The 18609-nt window shown below is 46.7% G+C and overlaps 1 protein-coding gene across 1 annotated transcript in view; it reads left to right on the forward strand.

Annotated features, from left to right (window-relative positions):
• LOC146009790 (pancreatic triacylglycerol lipase-like) overlaps window positions 1–18609 on the forward strand; it is a 138206-nt gene that overhangs the window by 62800 nt on the left and 56797 nt on the right. The window contains exon 4 of the mRNA XM_083150250.1: window positions 3490–3620. Within this exon, the coding sequence (XP_083006376.1) occupies window positions 3490–3620 (131 nt within the window). The remainder of the gene's footprint in view (window positions 1–3489; window positions 3621–18609) is intronic.

The raw sequence follows: 18609 nt of genomic DNA on the forward strand, positions 1-18609 counted from the left end.
TACAGTATGACATTATATACCTGTATACCTGCTCATGTCTGTGTTATACGCACCGTGCAGCGTATGTACAGTATATACAGTATGTCATTATATACCTGTATACCTGCTCATGTCTGTGTTATACGCACCGTGCGGCGTATGTACAGTATATACAGTATGTCATTATATACCTGTATACCTGCTCATGTCTGTGTTATACGCACCATGCGGCGTATGTACAGTATATACAGTATGACATTATATACCTGTATACCTGCTCATGTCTATGTTATACGCACCGTGCAGCGTATGTACAGTATATACAGTATGACATTATATACCTGTATACCTGCTCATGTCTATGTTATACGCACCGTGCAGCGTATGTACAGTATATACAGTATGACATTATATACCTGTATACCTGCTCATGTCTATGTTATACGCACCGTGCGGCGTACGTACAGTATATACAGTATGTCATTATATACCTGTATACCTGCTCATGTCTATGTTATACGCACCGTGCAGCGTATGTACAGTATATACAGTATGTCATTATATACCTGTATACCTGCTCATGTCTATGTTATACGCACCGTGCAGCGTATGTACAGTATATACAGTATGACATTATATACCTGTATACCTGCTCATGTCTATGTTATACGCACCGTGCAGCGTATGTACAGTATATACAGTATGTCATTATATACCTGTATACCTGCTCATGTCTATGTTATACGCACCGCGCAGCGTACGTACAGTATATACAGTATGACATTATATACCTGTATACCTGCTCATGTCTATGTTATACGCACCATGCGGCGTATGTACAGTATATACAGTATGACATTATATACCTGTATACCTGCTCATGTCTATGTTATTCGCACCGTGCAGCGTATGTACAGTATATACAGTATGACATTATATACCTGTATACCTGCTCATGTCTATGTTATACGCACCGTGCAGCGTATGTACAGTATATACAGTATGTCATTATATACCTGTATACCTGGTCATGTCTGTGTTATATGCACCGTGCAGCGTACGTACAGTATATACAGTATGTCATTATATACCTGTATACCTGCTCATGTCTGTGTTATACGCACCGTGCAGCGTACGTACAGTATATACAGTATGACATTATATACCTGTATACCTGCTCATGTCTGTGTTATACGCACCGTGCAGCGTATGTACAGTATATACAGTATGTCATTATATACCTGTATACCTGCTCATGTCTATGTTATATGCACCGTGCAGCGTATGTACAGTATATACAGTATGACATTATATACCTGTATACCTGCTCATGTCTATGTTATACGCACCGTGCGGTGTATGTACAGTATATACAGTATGACATTATATACCTGTATACCTGGTCCTGTCTATGTTATACGCACCGTGCAGCGTATGTACAGTATATACAGTATGACATTATATACCTGTATACCTGCTCATGTCTATGTTATATGCACCGTGCAGCGTACGTACAGTATATACAGTATGTCATTATATACCTGTATACCTGCTCATGTCTGTGTTATACGCACCGTGCAGCGTATGTACAGTATATACAGTATGACATTATATACCTGTATACCTGCTCATGTCTATGTTATACGCACCGTGCAGCGTATGTACAGTATATACAGTATGTCATTATATACCTGTATACCTGCTCATGTCTGTGTTATACGCACCGTGCAGCGTACGTACAGTATATACAGTATGTCATTATATACCTGTATACCTGCTCATGTCTGTGTTATACGCACCGTGCAGCGTATGTACAGTATATACAGTATGTCATTATATACCTGTATACCTGCTCATGTCTGTGTTATACGCACCGTGCAGCGTACATACAGTATATACAGTATGACATTATATACCTGTATACCTGCTCATGTCTATGTTATACGCACCGTGCAGCGTATGTACAGTATATACAGTATGACATTATATACCCGTATACCTGCTCATGTCTATGTTATACGCACCGTGCAGCGTACGTACAGTATATACAGTATGACATTATATACCTCTATACCTGCTCATGTCTATGTTATACGCACCGTGCAGCGTACGTACAGTATATACAGTATGTCATTATATACCTGTATACCTGCTCATGTCTATGTTATACGCACCGTGCGGCGTATGTACAGTATATACAGTATGTCATTATATACCTGTATACCTGCTCATGTCTGTGTTATACGCACCGTGCAGCGTATGTACAGTATATACAGTATGACATTATATACCTGTATACCTGCTCCTGTCTATGTTATACGCACCATGCAGCGTATGTACAGTATATACAGTATGTCATTATATACCTGTATACCTGCTCATGTCTATGTTATACGCACCGTGCGGCGTATGTACAGTATATACAGTATGACATTATATACCTCTATACCTGCTCATGTCTATGTTATACGCACCGTGCAGCGTACGTACAGTATATACAGTATGTCATTATATACCTGTATACCTGCTCATGTCTATGTTATACGCACCGTGCAGCGTATGTACAGTATATACAGTATGTCATTATATTCCTGTATATCTGCTCATGTCTGTGTTATACGCACCGTGCGGCGTATGTACAGTATATACAGTATGACATTATATACCTGTATACCTGCTCATGTCTATGTTATACGCACCGTGCAGCGTATGTACAGTATATACAGTATGACATTATATACCTGTATATACCATGTCTATGTTATACGCACCGTGCAGCGTATGTACAGTATATACAGTATGACATTATATACCTGTATACCTGCTCATGTCTATGTTATACGCACCGTGCAGCGTATGTACAGTATATACAGTATGTCATTATATACCTGTATACCTGCTCATGTCTATGTTATACGCACCGTGCGGCGTACGTACAGTATATACAGTATGACATTATATACCTGTATACCTGCTCATGTCTGTGTTATACGCACCGTGCAGCGTACGTACAGTATATACAGTATGTCATTATATACCTGTATACCTGCTCATGTCTATGTTATACGCACCGTGCGGCGTACGTACAGTATATACAGTTTGTCATTATATACCTGTATACCTGCTCATGTCTATGTTATACGCACCGTGCGGCGTACGTACAGTATATACAGTATGTCATTATATACCTGTATACTTGCTCATGTCTATGTTATACGCACCGTGCAGCGTACGTACAGTATATACAGTTTGTCATTATATACCTGTATATCTGCTCATGTCTATGTTATACGCACCGTGCAGCGTACGTACAGTATATATACAGTATGACATTATATACCTGTATACCTGCTCCTGTCTATGTTATATGCACCGTGCAGCGTACGTACAGTATATACAGTATGTCATTATATACCTGTATACCTGGTCCTGTCTATGTTATACGCACTGTGCAGTGTACGTACAGTATATACAGTATGTCATTATATACCTGTTCATGTCTATGTTTAGCTGAAGACTGCTCTACCACTGGCTGCTTCACAAATGCTAATCTGTGTACATCACTGCTGAGTCCACAATCCCCGGAATCTATTAACGTCCAATTCTTCCTGTTCACTAAGAATAATCCCGACCACTATCAGGTAGGAATACATTCCTATTTGTTTCTGTGCAGGGTAAGTAGGTACAGTCCCAGGAAAAGTCAAACTAAAAGTGACAGGTACCACGCCCCTTTTCCATCCCATAAACACGCCCCCAGACCAAGCCCACTTCTACGCCCCTATTGATATGAACTGGAGATGCTGTGATATCGTTTCATATTAACATATTACAGGCATGGTTACAACACTGATGTGTCTCAGACCTTTGTGTCATTACAGCGTCACACATATTTTAGCTAATGTTAAAATGTGTTAATCATACCAGACAGGCATGTGAAAGGCATTATCCCACGCACAGGTGCATTGTCCAGTTTAATACAGGCATCTGCAAAGCGTTATACACACCGGGTGTTTGACCTCTGTATACCTCAAATGACTATTAAGGCTATTAAGACCTAAGACGTTTTGGTTTTACCAACGGGCATAATGGTGTTTTATCAGCTGTTGAAGCAAAGAAACCCATTCATTGCATCAGTCCATAGGGTGCCCAGGACCAGGGGGTGATAGCACAGGACAGAGATCACTTTTAGGGGGTCAGAAAAAGCATTACAAGAGGTATGTAACGCATATTTCAGTTAATGCCTCAATTTGTCACGCATTAAAGGTCACATCTGTACAACGCATATGACTGTTCTTCAATTAAAAGGGTCAGGGGCCACTGATGACCCTCTTTAAAATTATACATCTAAGGGCCAGTTTTTTTGTTGTTGGTTTCACTAACATAACGGTGCTGAATGTATTTTACAGATGTTGCAATCAAAGACAGGAAAAAGCAAGATGTGAACCGTTCACATTTTGTAAATGATTGTGCAATATTGGCAATATTATTAACTGTATATTTTATAACTATTACGAGTTATATGTAGTTGAGGGAACCTTATTTGATTCTGGCACAACGCCAATAACCTAGCATAACAGAATTGTTCTGCATCTGCACTAGCCCAAAAATTTCTTATTGAGTAAATGTTGTGCCTATTTGCTACATAATTTCATCAATGTTGAAAAGGGTATGATGTGCGGCTGCCTGTACATATATATTATGAACGACAGCCAGCGTCGCGGATTTTACACAATTCCAACGCTAAATATGCACAGAGCACAATCTGAACATGTTCAGACTTGTTCAATGTCAGTACTGTGATAATACGACGATGCACGATTGTTACAATTCGTGATTTGGCGTATAATTCAGGCGCTGCAACGCATAGAGCAACATCCGTACATATTGCAGGGGACATTTCAAGAGTAAAATTTATAACGCACCATATGCATCGCGTTATGACAACGTATAAACGCGGCATACAGCTCACGGTATTAAGCGATATGTTTGTAATAAGATTAAAAATAATTCATACAGCTGAATAGACATATTTCCTATCAAAATGATCAAAAAGATCTGACCTGTATCATTTCTGAAAAACATTGTGTATACAACAAACCTGTAAATAGTTATTATAATTCAAAGAATAACAAGGCAAAAACTAATATATACCTTTTATAAAAGATCATTCTCTCACACTTAAAATTGTCCCTTTCATATAGTGTATTTTTCTTCCAATTCTCCATAAAGATATTAGCATAATAGGGTGCAAATTTTGTACCCACCGCCGTCCCTTGTTTTTGGACATAGGGCCTTATTCTGGTTGGAGCGGCCGGGCCGTATGCGTACGTCCCGGGATTTTTAATGATCTGCGCATGCGTACATTCGCTAATGCGCAGGCGCGAACACTCCACAACGCTTACGGACGGGTCTCTACGTGCGAAAAAACCTATACGCGAGTGTACGGGCATTGGGGGCGGCATAGGGGCGTGATGAGGGGAGCGGCCGAAATAATGAGGGAAAATGGGCGTAAATATGGGCGTACACGGGGGTGTGCACCAAAAATGAGCGGTGCTACTACCGCACGATCGACTAAAGCACCGTTCATTTCGGACACAAAACAGGCGGCCGCCAACCGCCATCTCAAACCACCCCTACAGATACCGCATGCCAGCGTGCGCCTGGGTTAGCTAATTTACGCTGATTACTACCAAACACATACACCTGAATGTAATAACCAATGCTGCAGTCTATTAAGTCCAAACCATGATTTCACTACCTGCAAGCCACACACAGCACTCAAACACATTGGAAGCTTATCTTTCTATACTTCTCTACATTTAAAGGTTTGTTTAATTTAAGGTAAGAATCTTTGTAAGATCTGCTTATATATGCTAAGGTAGGTATTTGTTAAACAGTTAGACACATTCACTACGTGCTTTCATAGACTTTACACAGTAGCACACTCAATCTACACAAGTCGACATGTGTCAACGTGTTCACTCTAATACAAACATAGGTTTTGTATTTATGATACAATAACATAAACCACATCTAACACCTACAAAGGATGTTTCAGCAATGTTTTAAGCCCATGGCCACTATTTTGCACATTAATTAATTCAATCAATTAATTAATTTTCATAATTATAGTTGAAAGGCAAGATTTGCAGGTCCATATATGTGAAGGGTATGTCAGCGTACACGGACGTACGCTCACTCTCACGAGCGGTGACATAAGCAGAGTTTTCTATTGAAAACAATAGGGACCCGTCCGTGGCGTACACTCAGTTGTACGCCAGTTGTCGGAGTGTAAGGGCTGGCCTGTCCGTGTACGTTGGCGTACGCTCAATTGTACGCCACTCCCCTTTGACGTTGTTTCTGGCCGTACGTATGCGGCTGAGTTGTGGGTGGACTTAACCCCAACGGCCGCGTACGGATAGCGTACGTTAATAGCGAACGTACGCACGTTCGGCCGCTACGATCAGAATAACCCCCATAGTGTCCACCATTAAACTCAAAATGGTTGTGAGTTAAAATTAACCTAATGCCCTCTATGAGGAAAGAGTTTTCTTTTTCAGTTACCCCATTGTCCTCTTCAAGAACCTGTTTTACTGCTTCTAATCCTTTGGTATGTGGTATAGACGTATATAACGCCTGTACATCCACTGTGGCCCATCTATACGTAGGATGCCAAATTACCTTTGTATTTCCTTTCAAATTTGTGTAAAATCTCTTAACTATGATTTTTGCTGTTTTACGTATGGTTGTAATTTGAGATCTAAATAGTGGGATATATTAGATGTTAAAGACTCCATGCCCGCCACTATAGGTCTTCCTGGGGGGTGGTCTCTATACTTATGGACCTCGGGTATATGATAGAAGATTGGGACTGTGGGTTTACTTATAAATAGATATTCATATTCTTTGTTGCAGATAACACCATCTGTTTTTGCTTGTTCAATATAACAAATATAACAATATAACAATATAACAAATATAACAATATAACAAATATAACAATATAACAATATAACAAATATAACAATATAACAATATAAGAAATATAACAATATAACAAATATAACAATATAACAATATAACTAATAGCTCCTCCTTGTAAGACTCAAGAAGGTTATTCGCCAATTTCATATGTGTCTAAATCCTCAATCATTCTATATGCTTCCGAAATGTAAGCTGAAGCATTTGTAAATTTGTGTTTTGAGATCATTTGATAAAGAGTCTATAAGACCCTCCCATATCTGATAGAATTTTTCTGTGGGTTCTTCTTTTTGGACGTCTCCAACCATTCCATGTGAAACACATGGAAGACTTTGGCCTGGAACAAAGGTATAGTAGGAGGTTCTGTGTGGATCCATTGGTGTAAAATGCATTTGCTGGCAACCGCTGAGATGGTGAGCATTACCTTTTTGCTATCATGCTAAATCATTGTATTGGGAGGGAAAATCCCTAGGATCGCCCATTCCGCTGTTAGGGAGGGATGACTTAAAAGATATGTTGTGGAGAATCCCTGCACCTGTCTCCATAAATGATTTATAATTGGGGCAGTCCCACCTGGATTGTTTAAACGTGGCATTGGGGCTGCTGCATTTCGGGCAGACGTCCATGTTGTCATCAAGTGCGGGGTTTGGGTAACAGTCTGAGATTTCTTGTGTATGACAATGTAAGAATGAGAGCAGCTGTTGATGTGGCAGGAACAATTCATCAATATTGGTGTTGGTGTGATTAGACGTGTTATGTATCCAGTCTCTAATATATCCGAACACCCCAGCCTGATTATAGAGTTTTAAATTAGGAAGATTTGCTCCTCCATTGGACACGTGCTGCTGGAGTTTCCATAAGCTTATCCGCGGTCGCTTATTTTGCCAGATGAAATAGCGGAAGATTGTTACGTTTCGGAAATGTTATCATTTTTAAAAGATGGATATGTCTTAGATAGGAGAGCATGAGATGTCTCCATTTGTCTAGTTCCTCCAGGGCAGATTTTAGCGTTTTGTTGATATTAAGTCTGTATAGGTCATGTATGCGTTTTGGTATATAGACTCCAAGATACTTTGGAGTCTATATACCATGGAGTCTATATGGAGAGAAAAGGAGAGGAATTTTTCAGCATATACAGGAAACTACACATATGAGACTAGAGTCCCCCATAGGAATAAAAAAGGTCCTTAGGAGAAGGGGAAAGAGAGGGGGTGGAAAATTCGGTACTCTTTACCTAGCACGGCGCCCATCGCGGGCATCGCGGCCATCAAATGCACTAAAAAACGGGTGCGACGCGATGCCCGCGATTTCCCATAGGGATCAATGTTAAAAGTGTGATTGGACGCGATTTTACTGTCCAATGCCTCAATGCCCGCGATTTTTCCATAGAAAACAATGTTAAATGGGCCACAGAGCCCAAATAGTCCCCCTGAAGTGTGAAATGGCCCCCACAATTGTTAACGCCACCCCACGATCAACGTGAACCCGAAGCGTGGTGAGCGCAGCGAGCCCGTGAGGGATGGCGGTACGCGTCCTCCGACCTTTTCATTCCCCCACTATCCACGTCGGCGTGGAGTTGAGAATAGAATAGTGTGGCGAGCGCAGCGAGCCACCGAGCCCGAAGCGTGGCGAGCGCAGCGAGCCCCGCGAGGGGACACGGATACCTTCACAGGTAAACGCGTCCCTTCGCGGGCTTCACAGGTATCCGCGGGGCTCGCTGCGCACGCCACGCTTCGGGCTCGGTGGCTCGCTGCGCTCGCCACACTATTCTATTCTCAACTCCACGCCGACGTGGATAGTGGGGGTATGAAAAGGTCGGAGGACGCGTACCGCCATCCCTCACGGGCTCGCTGCGCTCGCCACACTTCGGGTTCACGTTGATCGTGGGGTGGCGTTAACAATTGTGGGGGCCATTTCACACTTCAGGGGGACTATTTGGGCTCTGTGGCCCATTTAACATTGTTTTCTATGGAAAAATCACGGGCATTGAGGCATTGAACAGTAAAATCGCGTCCAATCACACTTTTAACATTGATCCCTATGGGAAATCGCGGGCATCGCGGGCATCGCGTTGCACCCGTTTTTTTACTGCATGCGATGGCCGCGATGCCCGCGATTTTTTACCCCCGATGACCGCGATGGACATCGTGGGCGCCGTGCTAGGTAAAGAGTACCGAAAATTCCCCCACAAAGAGGAAAGGGATCTTCCCCCAGAGAGATCAAATACAGGACTCATCAATCTCACAAAGAAGACTCTATCCAAATCACAAATCCAAATATTAAATAAAAGACTCAAATTTGCACCAGATCAACACTCTAAAAAGTTTGATCTTTACATAACTATGTAAGAAACCTTACTCTAGAAAGACATTTCTTGAAAAATCCATCTATAAATTCACAAACTCCTAAACCCATTGTGGCCTTACTCTAGAGGAAGTCATATAGATATGTACTTTAATTTGGTAAAAGAAGACTTTAAGTCTTTAAAAATCAATAATAGAACGTGTATCAATCTTAACCCTCAAGAACAAAGAGCTTTAAAAGATCTTAAGAATGATGACGAGCTGGTCATACAAATAGCGGATAAAGGAGGCACAGTAGTCCTCTAAGACCGCTCAGCTTACATTTCGGAAGCATATAGAATGATTGAGGATTTAGACACATATGAAATTGGTGAATAACCCTCTTGAGACTTACAAGGAGGAGCTATTTGTTATATTGTTATATTTGTTATATTTGTTATATTGTTATATTTGTTATATTGTTATATTTGTTATATTTGTTATATTGTTATATTGTTATATTTGTTATATTGTTATATTTGTTATATTGTTATATTTGTTATATTTGTTATATTGTTATATTGTTATATTTGTTATATTGTTATATTTGTTATATTGAACAAGCAAAAACAGATGGTGTTATCTGCAACAAAGAATATGAATATCTATTTGTAAGTAAACCCAAAGTCCCAATCTTCTATCATATACCCGAGGTCCATAAGTATAGAGACCACCCCCCAGGAAGACCTATAGTGGCGGCATGGAGTCTTTAACATTTAATTTATCCCGCTATTTAGATATCAAATTACAACCATACATAAAACAGCAAAAATCATAGTTAAGAGATTCTACACAAAAAAAAGGAAATACAAAACGTAAATTGGCATCCTACGTATAGATGGGCCACAGTGGATGTACAGGCGTTATATACGTCAATACCACATATCAAAGGATTAGAAGCAGTACAACAGGTTCTTGAAGAGGACAATGGGGTAACTGAAAAAGAAAAATATTTCCTCATAGAGGGCATTAGGTTCATTTTAACTCACAACCATTTTGAGTTTAATGGTGGACACTATGTCCAAAAACAAGGGACGGCGGTGGGTACAAAATTTGCACAAAAAGGTCTGAGACACGTCAGTGTTGTAACCATGCCTGTAATATTTTAATATGAAACGATATCAAAGCATCTCCAGTTCATATCAAAAGGGCGTAGAAGTGGGCTTGGTCTGGGGCCGTGTTTATGGGATGGAAAAGGGGCGTGGTACCTGTCACTTTTAGTTTGATTTTTCCTGGGACTGTACCTACTAGGGTAAATATTGGCTGCATTATTTTTACACTGTAATTTAGATTTCAGTCTCAACACACCCCACCTAAATGTAACTCTCTCTGTACCTGTTACATCTGCCCCACCTGCAGTGCACATGGTTTTTCCCATTTTGACATCACATTTGTACTGTGATCAGATCTGATTAAGGGCCTTAAATCAATACTATTATTTACTAGCCCACCCTACCAATCTTTCTGTGTCCCTCCTCTCTCACTCCAGAGACTGAGAGCATATGTACTGTAAGGTTTTATTAACAATCTGATAACGGGGAGCAGCAGAAGGGGTACTGCCTATCTTCCACACTACTCTGTGTGTCTCCAGGATTCTCTCATGTCACCTCCACCGATTCATGATGTGAAGAAAGCAGAAATCTGGTTAGAGAAGGGAAAATACAGTCCTATACCCAGGGCTTAAAGTGGTCCTGGAGAGGTGGTGTAACTCCGTTCCCCTAACACTGAGGGCCTACTGACCATCAGGAGAGGTAAAGGGAGGGGTAATAGACAGGTGCTCTACTGGGGGCCTACCGGACCATCAGGAGAGGTACAGAGGGGGTCAGGTGCTCTACTGAGGTCCTACCTGACCATCAGGAGAGGTACAGGAGGGAGGACAGGTGCTCTACTGAGGGCCTACCTGACCATCAAGAAAGGTACAGCGGGGGGGACAGGTGCTCTACTGAGGGCCTACCTGACCATCAGGAGAGGTACAGGGAGGGGGGTCAGGTGCTCTACTGAGGGCCTACTTGACCATCAGGAGAGGTACAGGAGGGGGGTCAGGTGCTCTACTGAGGGCCTACCTGACCGTTAGGAGAGGTACGGGGGGGGGGGGGAGTGCTCTACTGAGGGCCTACCTGACCATCAGGAGAGGTACAAGAGGGGGGACAGGTGCTCTACTGAGGGCCTACTGACCATCAGGAGAGGTACAAGCGGGGGACAGGTGCTCTACTGAGGGCCTACCTGACCGTTAGGAGAGGTACAGGAGGGAGGACAGATGCCCTTTCGAGGGCCTAACTGACCATCAGGAGAGGTATAGGGAGGGGTAATAGACAGGTGTGAGGTACAGGGGGAACTCTGTTAGCGCTTTTTTGCATTTCTCCACTGTAGGCTTCTCCGCTCCTCATCTTTGCATCTTTCACTCAGTTCTGGGCATCTTCATTCTTCTGGCCTCTTCCGCAGCCGCCAGACCTCTTATGGCCTCTCCTGTCTTCTGTGGCTGCTTCCGGCTCTTCTCTTTGGGAAATCATCTCTTCTGTGCTCCCCCTCTGCTGTCAGCCTCTTCTTCCGCCCTTCCCAGCAGCTTCTGATGTGATGCGACTGGGGCAACTACTGTGCAGCGAGCTCTGATTGGCTCGCCGCAGCCGCTTTTCATTGGCCACTTTTCAAAATGTCACTTCCACGGCACTAATAGGCAATGATGTTTCTTGGTGGGTGGAAGGGTAACACATTCACGAGGCTGAAGTTAGCTTCTTATTCACTTCTTATTCAAGCTCCAGCTTCTTATTCAGAAAATTCCCTCTTGCAAGGGTTAATGAATATTGGGACACAAATTTGACACCTGAAATCATCAGAGGGGGACCTCTTACTTGTGACCCACGTGTATTTTGCCTGGCCCTAAATTAATTTGTGCATGAAATATGCTGGCAAAGTGGGCACATGCACCATAACTAACGATTTTGAATAAGTAGTTGTAGTTTTGTAAGGGGTAACGAGTCTCGGGCCACAAATTTGACACCTAAAATCAACAGAGGTGTGTCACTTACATATGACCTAAGTGTATTTGGCCTATTAACACTGTCCACCAATTGAATGTTTACATTTTTCCTGTTGACCTTTTCACCCTGTCAACCTGTTTGGGTGGTCTGCGTGGCTTCTGTGCACCCTAGGCAAATCCTGGAAAGCGTCCTCCCGGCCTTTTCATACCCCCACTATCAATGTCGGCGCGGAGTTAACTTTATATAGTGTGGCGAGCGCAGAGAGCCACCAAGCCCGAAGTGTGGCGAGGGGACGCAAAATACATACAAAGTAATCCGTGTCCCCTCGCGGGTCTTGCTGCGCTCGCCACGCTTCGGGCTCGGTGGGTCGCTCCGCTCGCCACACTGTATAAAATTAACTCCACGCCGACATGGATAGCGGGGGAGGTTGGGAGGACGCGTTCGGGGTGGCGTGGATAGTGGGGGGTGACTAAAACCTCATTGGATGTCATACAAGTGTATAGCTAATGGCATGGCATCGCACCCTATAAAATCGCATGCGATTTCGCGGGAGGTGCGATGTGATGCGATCCCCTGGGGCCAACAGAGCAGTGAATAAATTACATTAAAAGAACGCATTGCATGGCACGGCACTAAAATGGCCCATGCAATGCGATGCAATGTAGGCTTAGAGCGTACTGGGCGCCCTGCTCGGAAACAAGTGCCCAAATCTATAGCAAGTGGAGTTTGGCTGCGTGTGAAGAGAGCAGCGTAGGGCCGTCTGAGAGGAGAGACAGTGCGCAAGGAGGACATGCTCATTGGAAGGAAGCGGCCACCACAACCCTGGCGTGGAGAGATGGCAGGTGTGCGGCATGGAGGGGGGCTACCGCTGGAGCGTGGCTGTATCAGCAGCCCGACGGGAGGAGAGGCATGCACCACAGAGGCGGGTAGCCGCAGAAGAGCAGCCAGCTGACAGGAGCTACAGAGGCCGATCTCAAACGCAGCGGCTGCCTCTGACCTGACAGCCGCTGTAGAGGCGCACAGAGAGGCCGCTGTAGAGGAGTACTGCATATGGATCCATAAGGAGAGCAGTGAGCTGACTGGAGCAGACTCAGAGGGGGAAATTTACTAAGAAAAATTTGTGGAAAAAAAATCGTAATTTTGGCGTATACGTATTTTGGGCATTTACTATGCCAAAAATACAAATTTTTGTATTCTTATTGATGGGACATTCATATTTGTATTTACAAATACGAATGATTACACCATCGATATGATACGACAGAAATCACCATTCAAAAGAATTGAAAATACGGCCGCTAATTAGCGTGAAACGTCCGCGAATGGCCGGCCAAATACGGCAGGAAAATACACTTTATTTTCCTGTCGTATTTGGCTTTAGCCTGCACGGATCAGTGGGATCCATGCAGGCTTCAGTGTTAAAAAAATAGAAAAATAAATAAATGTAAAAAAAAAGCGTGGGGTCCCCCCATGGCTGTCACCAGCACGGGCTGGTAATAAAAAAATCAGGAAACCCGGCTAATAGGGCTTCGCTGACTTTTTAAAACCAGCCACAGGCTCCAGGGCCCAGGCTGGTTCCCAAAATACGGGGACAAAATGGTATTATATAAGGTCCAGCGGCCAAAACATTCATCCCTACTGACCAGTCAGCCTGACCAGGGGCTCTGGGGAAGTGGGGACCCCTCCAATAAAGGGCTCCCCCCCTCCAGGACTTACATGGCCAGGCTGAAGCCTGGTGCTGTCCCTGGTAACCCTGTGCGGTGGCCTGTATGAATTTGTATTAGTGACCGTATATATGTGCCGCTAATACGAATGTTTACGCCATCGGAGGTTACAAAGCAGTCGTATATGACTGCTTTGTAAATCCCTCACACTGAGCACAGAGTGGGCACTTCATATCCCTCACAGTGAGCACAGAGTGGGCACCTCATATACCTCACAGTGAGCACAGAGCGGGCACCTCATATCCCTCACAGTGAGCACAGAGTGGGCACCTCATATACCTCACAGTGAGCACAGAGCGGGCACTTCTACCCCTCATAGTGAGCACAGAGTGGGCACCTCACATCCCTCACAGTGAGGACAGAGTGGGCACCTCACATCCCTCACAGTGAGGACAGAGTGGGCGCCTCATATCCCTCACAGTGAGCACAGAGTGGGCACCTCATATCCCTCACAGTGAGCACAGAGCGGGCACCTCATATCCCTCACAGTGAGCACAGAGCATGCGCCTCATATCCCTCACAGTGAGCACAGAGCGGGCACCTCACATCCCTCACAGTGAGCACAGAGTGGGCACCTCATATCCCTCACAGTGAGCACAGAGTGGGCACCTCATATCCCTCACAGTGAGCACAGAGCGGGCACCTCATATCCCTCACAGTGAGCACAGAGCGGGCACTTCATATCCCTCACAGTGAGCACAGAGTGGGCGCCTCATATCCCTCACAGTGAGCACAGAGCGGGCGCCTCACATCCCTCACAGTGAGCACAGAGTGGGCACCTCATATCCCTCACAGTGAGCACAGAGTGGGCACCTCATATACCTCACAGTGAGCACAGGGTGGGCGCCTCATATCCCTCACAGTGAGCACAGAGTGGGCACCTCATATCCCTCACAGTGAGCACAGAGCGGGCGCCTCATATACCTCACAGTGAGCACAGAGTGGGCACCTCATATACCTCACAGTGAGCACAGAGCGGGCACCTCATATCCCTCACAGTGAGCACAGAGCGGGCACCTCATATCCCTCACAGTGAGCACAGAGCGGGCGCCTCATATCCCTGACAGTGAGCACAGAGTGGGCACCTCATATACCTCACAGTGAGCACAGAGCGGGCACCTCATATCCCTCACAGTGAGCACAGAGTGGGCACCTCATATCCCTCACAGTGAGCACAGAGTGGGCGCCTCATATACCTCACAGTGAGCACAGAGCGGGCACCTCACATCCCTCACAGTGAGCACAGAGTGGGCGCCTCATATCCCTCACAGTGAGCAGAGTGGGCACCTCATATCCCTCACAGTGAGCACAGAGTGGGCACCGCATACCCCTCACAGTGAGCACAGAGCGGGCACCTCATATCCCTCACAGTGAACTCAGAGCGGGCACCTCATATCCCTCACAGTGAGCACAGAGTGGGCACCTCACATCCCACACAGTGAGCACAGAGTGGGCACCTCATACCCCTCACAGTGAGCACAGAGCGGGCGCCTCATATCCCTCACAGTGAGCACAGAGCGGGCACTTCATATCCCTCACAGTGAGCACAGAGCGGGCGCCTCATATCCCTCACAGTGAGCACAGGGTGGGCACCTCACATCCCTCACAGTGAGCACAGAGCGGGCGCCTCACATCCCTCACAGTGAGCACAGAGTGGGCACCTCATATACCTCACAGTGAGCACAGAGCGGGCACCTCATATCCCTCACAGTGAGCACAGAGCGGGCGCCTCACATCCCTCACAGTGAGCACAGAGCGGGCACCTCATATACCTCACAGTGAGCACAGAGCGGGCACCTCATATCCCTCACAGTGAGCACAGAGTGGGCACCTCATATACCTCACAGTGAGCACAGAGCGGGCACCTCATATCCCTCACAGTGAGCACAGAGCGGGCGCCTCATATCCCTCACAGTGAGCACAGAGCGGGCGCCTCATATACCTCACAGTGAGCACAGAGCTGGCACTTCTACCCCTCATAGTGAGCACAGAGTGGGCACCTCATATACCTCACAGTGAGCACAGAGCGGGCACCTCATATCCCTCACAGTGAGCACAGAGTGGGCACCTCATATACCTCACAGTGAGCACAGAGTGGGCGCCTCATATCCCTCATAGTGAGCACAGAGTGGGCACCTCATATACCTCACAGTGAGCACAGAGCGGGCACCTCATATCCCTCACAGTGAGCACAGAGTGGGCACCTCATATCCCTCACAGTGAGCACAGAGTGGGCGCCTCATATCCCTCATAGTGAGCACAGAGTGGGCACCTCATATCCCTCACAGTGAGCACAGAGCGGGCACCTCACATCCCTCACAGTGAGGACAGAGTGGGCACCTCACATCCCTCACAGTGAGGACAGAGTGGGCGCCTCATATCCCTCACAGTGAGCACAGAGTGGGCACCTCATATCCCTCACAGTGAGCACAGAGCGGGCGCCTCATATCCCTCACAGTGAGCACAGAGTGGGCGCCTCATATCCCTCACAGTGAGCACAGAGTGGGCGCCTCATATCCCTCACAGTGAGCACAGAGTGGGCACCTCATATACCTCACAGTGAGCACAGAGTGGGCACTTCATATCCCTCACAGTGAGCACAGAGTGGGCACCTCATATACCTCACAGTGAGCACAGAGCGGGCACCTCATATCCCTCACAGTGAGCACAGGGCGGGCGCCTTATATCCCTCACAGTGAGCACAGAGCGGGCACCTCACATCCCTCACAGTGAGGACAGAGTGGGCACCTCACATCCCTCACAGTGAGGACAGAGTGGGCACCTCATATCCCTCACAGTGAGCACAGAGTGGGCACCTCATATCCCTCACAGTGAGCACAGAGCGGGCAACTCATATCCCTCACAGTGAGCACAGAGCGGGCACTTCATATCCCTCACAGTGAGCACAGAGTGGGCACTTCATATCCCTCACAGTGAGCACAGAGTGGGCACCTCATATACCTCACAGTGAGCACAGAGCGGGCACCTCATATCCCTCACAGTGAGCACAGAGCGGGCACTTCATATCCCTCACAGTGAGCACAGAGTGGGCGCCTCATATCCCTCACAGTGAGCACAGAGTGGGCACCTCATACCCCTCACAGTGAGCACAGAGTGGGCACCTCACATCCCTCACAGCGAGCACAGAGCGGGCGCCTCATATCCCTCACAGTGAGCACAGAGCGGGCGCCTCACATCCCTCACAGTGAGCACAGAGTGGGCACCTCATATACCTCACAGTGAGCACAGAGTGGGCACCTCATATACCTCACAGTGAGCACAGAGCGGGCGCCTCATATCCCTCACAGTGAGCACAGAGCGGGCACTTCATATCCCTCACAGTGAGCACAGAGCGGGCGCCTCACATCCCTCACAGTGAGCACAGAGCGGGCACCTCATATCCCTCACAGTGAGCACAGAGTGGGCACCTCATATACCTCACAGTGAGCACAGGGTGGGCGCCTCATATCCCTCACAGTGAGCACAGAGTGGGCGCTTCATATCCCTCACAGTGAGCACAGAGCGGGCGCCTCACATCCCTCACAGTGAGCACAGAGTGGGCGCCTCATATTCCTCACAGTGAGCACAGAGCGGGCACCTCATACCCCTCACAGTGAGCACAGAGCGGGCGCTTCATATCCCTCACAGTGAGCACAGAGCGGGCGCCTCATATCCCTCACAGTGAGCACAGAGCGGGCGCCTCACATCCCTCACAGTGAGCACAGGGTGGGCGCTTCATATCCCTCACAGTGAGCACAGAGTGGGCACCTCATATCCCTCACAGTGAGCACAGAGTGGGCACCTCATATCCCTCACAGTGAGCACAGAGCGGGCACCTCATATCCCTCACAGTGAGCACAGAGTGGGCACCTCATATCCCTCACAGTGAGCACAGAGCGGGCACCTCACATCCCTCACAGTGAGCACAGAGTGGGCACCTCATATCCCTCACAGTGAGCACAGGGTGGGCGCCTCATATCCCTCACAGTGAGCACAGAGTGGGCGCCTCATATCCCTCACAGTGAGCACAGAGCGGGCACTTCATATCCCTCACAGTGAGCACAGAGCGGGCGCCTCACATCCCTCACAGTGAGCACAGAGTGGGCGCCTCATATCCCTCACAGTGAGCACAGAGTGGGCACCTCATATACCTCACAGTGAGCACAGGGTGGGCGCCTCATATCCCTCACAGTGAGCACAGAGTGGGCGCTTCACATCCCTCACAGTGAGCACAGAGCGGGCGCCTCACATCCCTCACAGTGAGCACAGAGTGGGCGCCTCATATCCCTCACAGTGAGCACAGAGTGGGCACCTCATATCCCTCACAGTGAGCACAGAGTGGGCACCTCATATCCCTCACAGTGAGCACAGAGTGGGCGCCTCATATCCCTCAGTGAGCACAGAGTGGGCACCTCATATCCCTCACAGTGAGCACAGAGCGGGCACCTCATATCCCTCACAGTGAGCACAGAGTGGGCACCTCATATCCCTCACAGTGAGCACAGAGCGGGCGTCTTATATCCCTCACAGTGAGCACAGAGTGGGCGCCTCATATCCCTCACAGTGAGCACAGAGCGGGCACCTCACATCCCTCACAGTGAGCAC

This window comes from Crinia signifera, chromosome 6 (assembly GCF_055691185.1).
Source record: "Crinia signifera chromosome 6, ASM5569118v1, whole genome shotgun sequence".
In the NCBI taxonomy this organism is placed as follows: domain Eukaryota; kingdom Metazoa; phylum Chordata; class Amphibia; order Anura; family Myobatrachidae; genus Crinia; species Crinia signifera.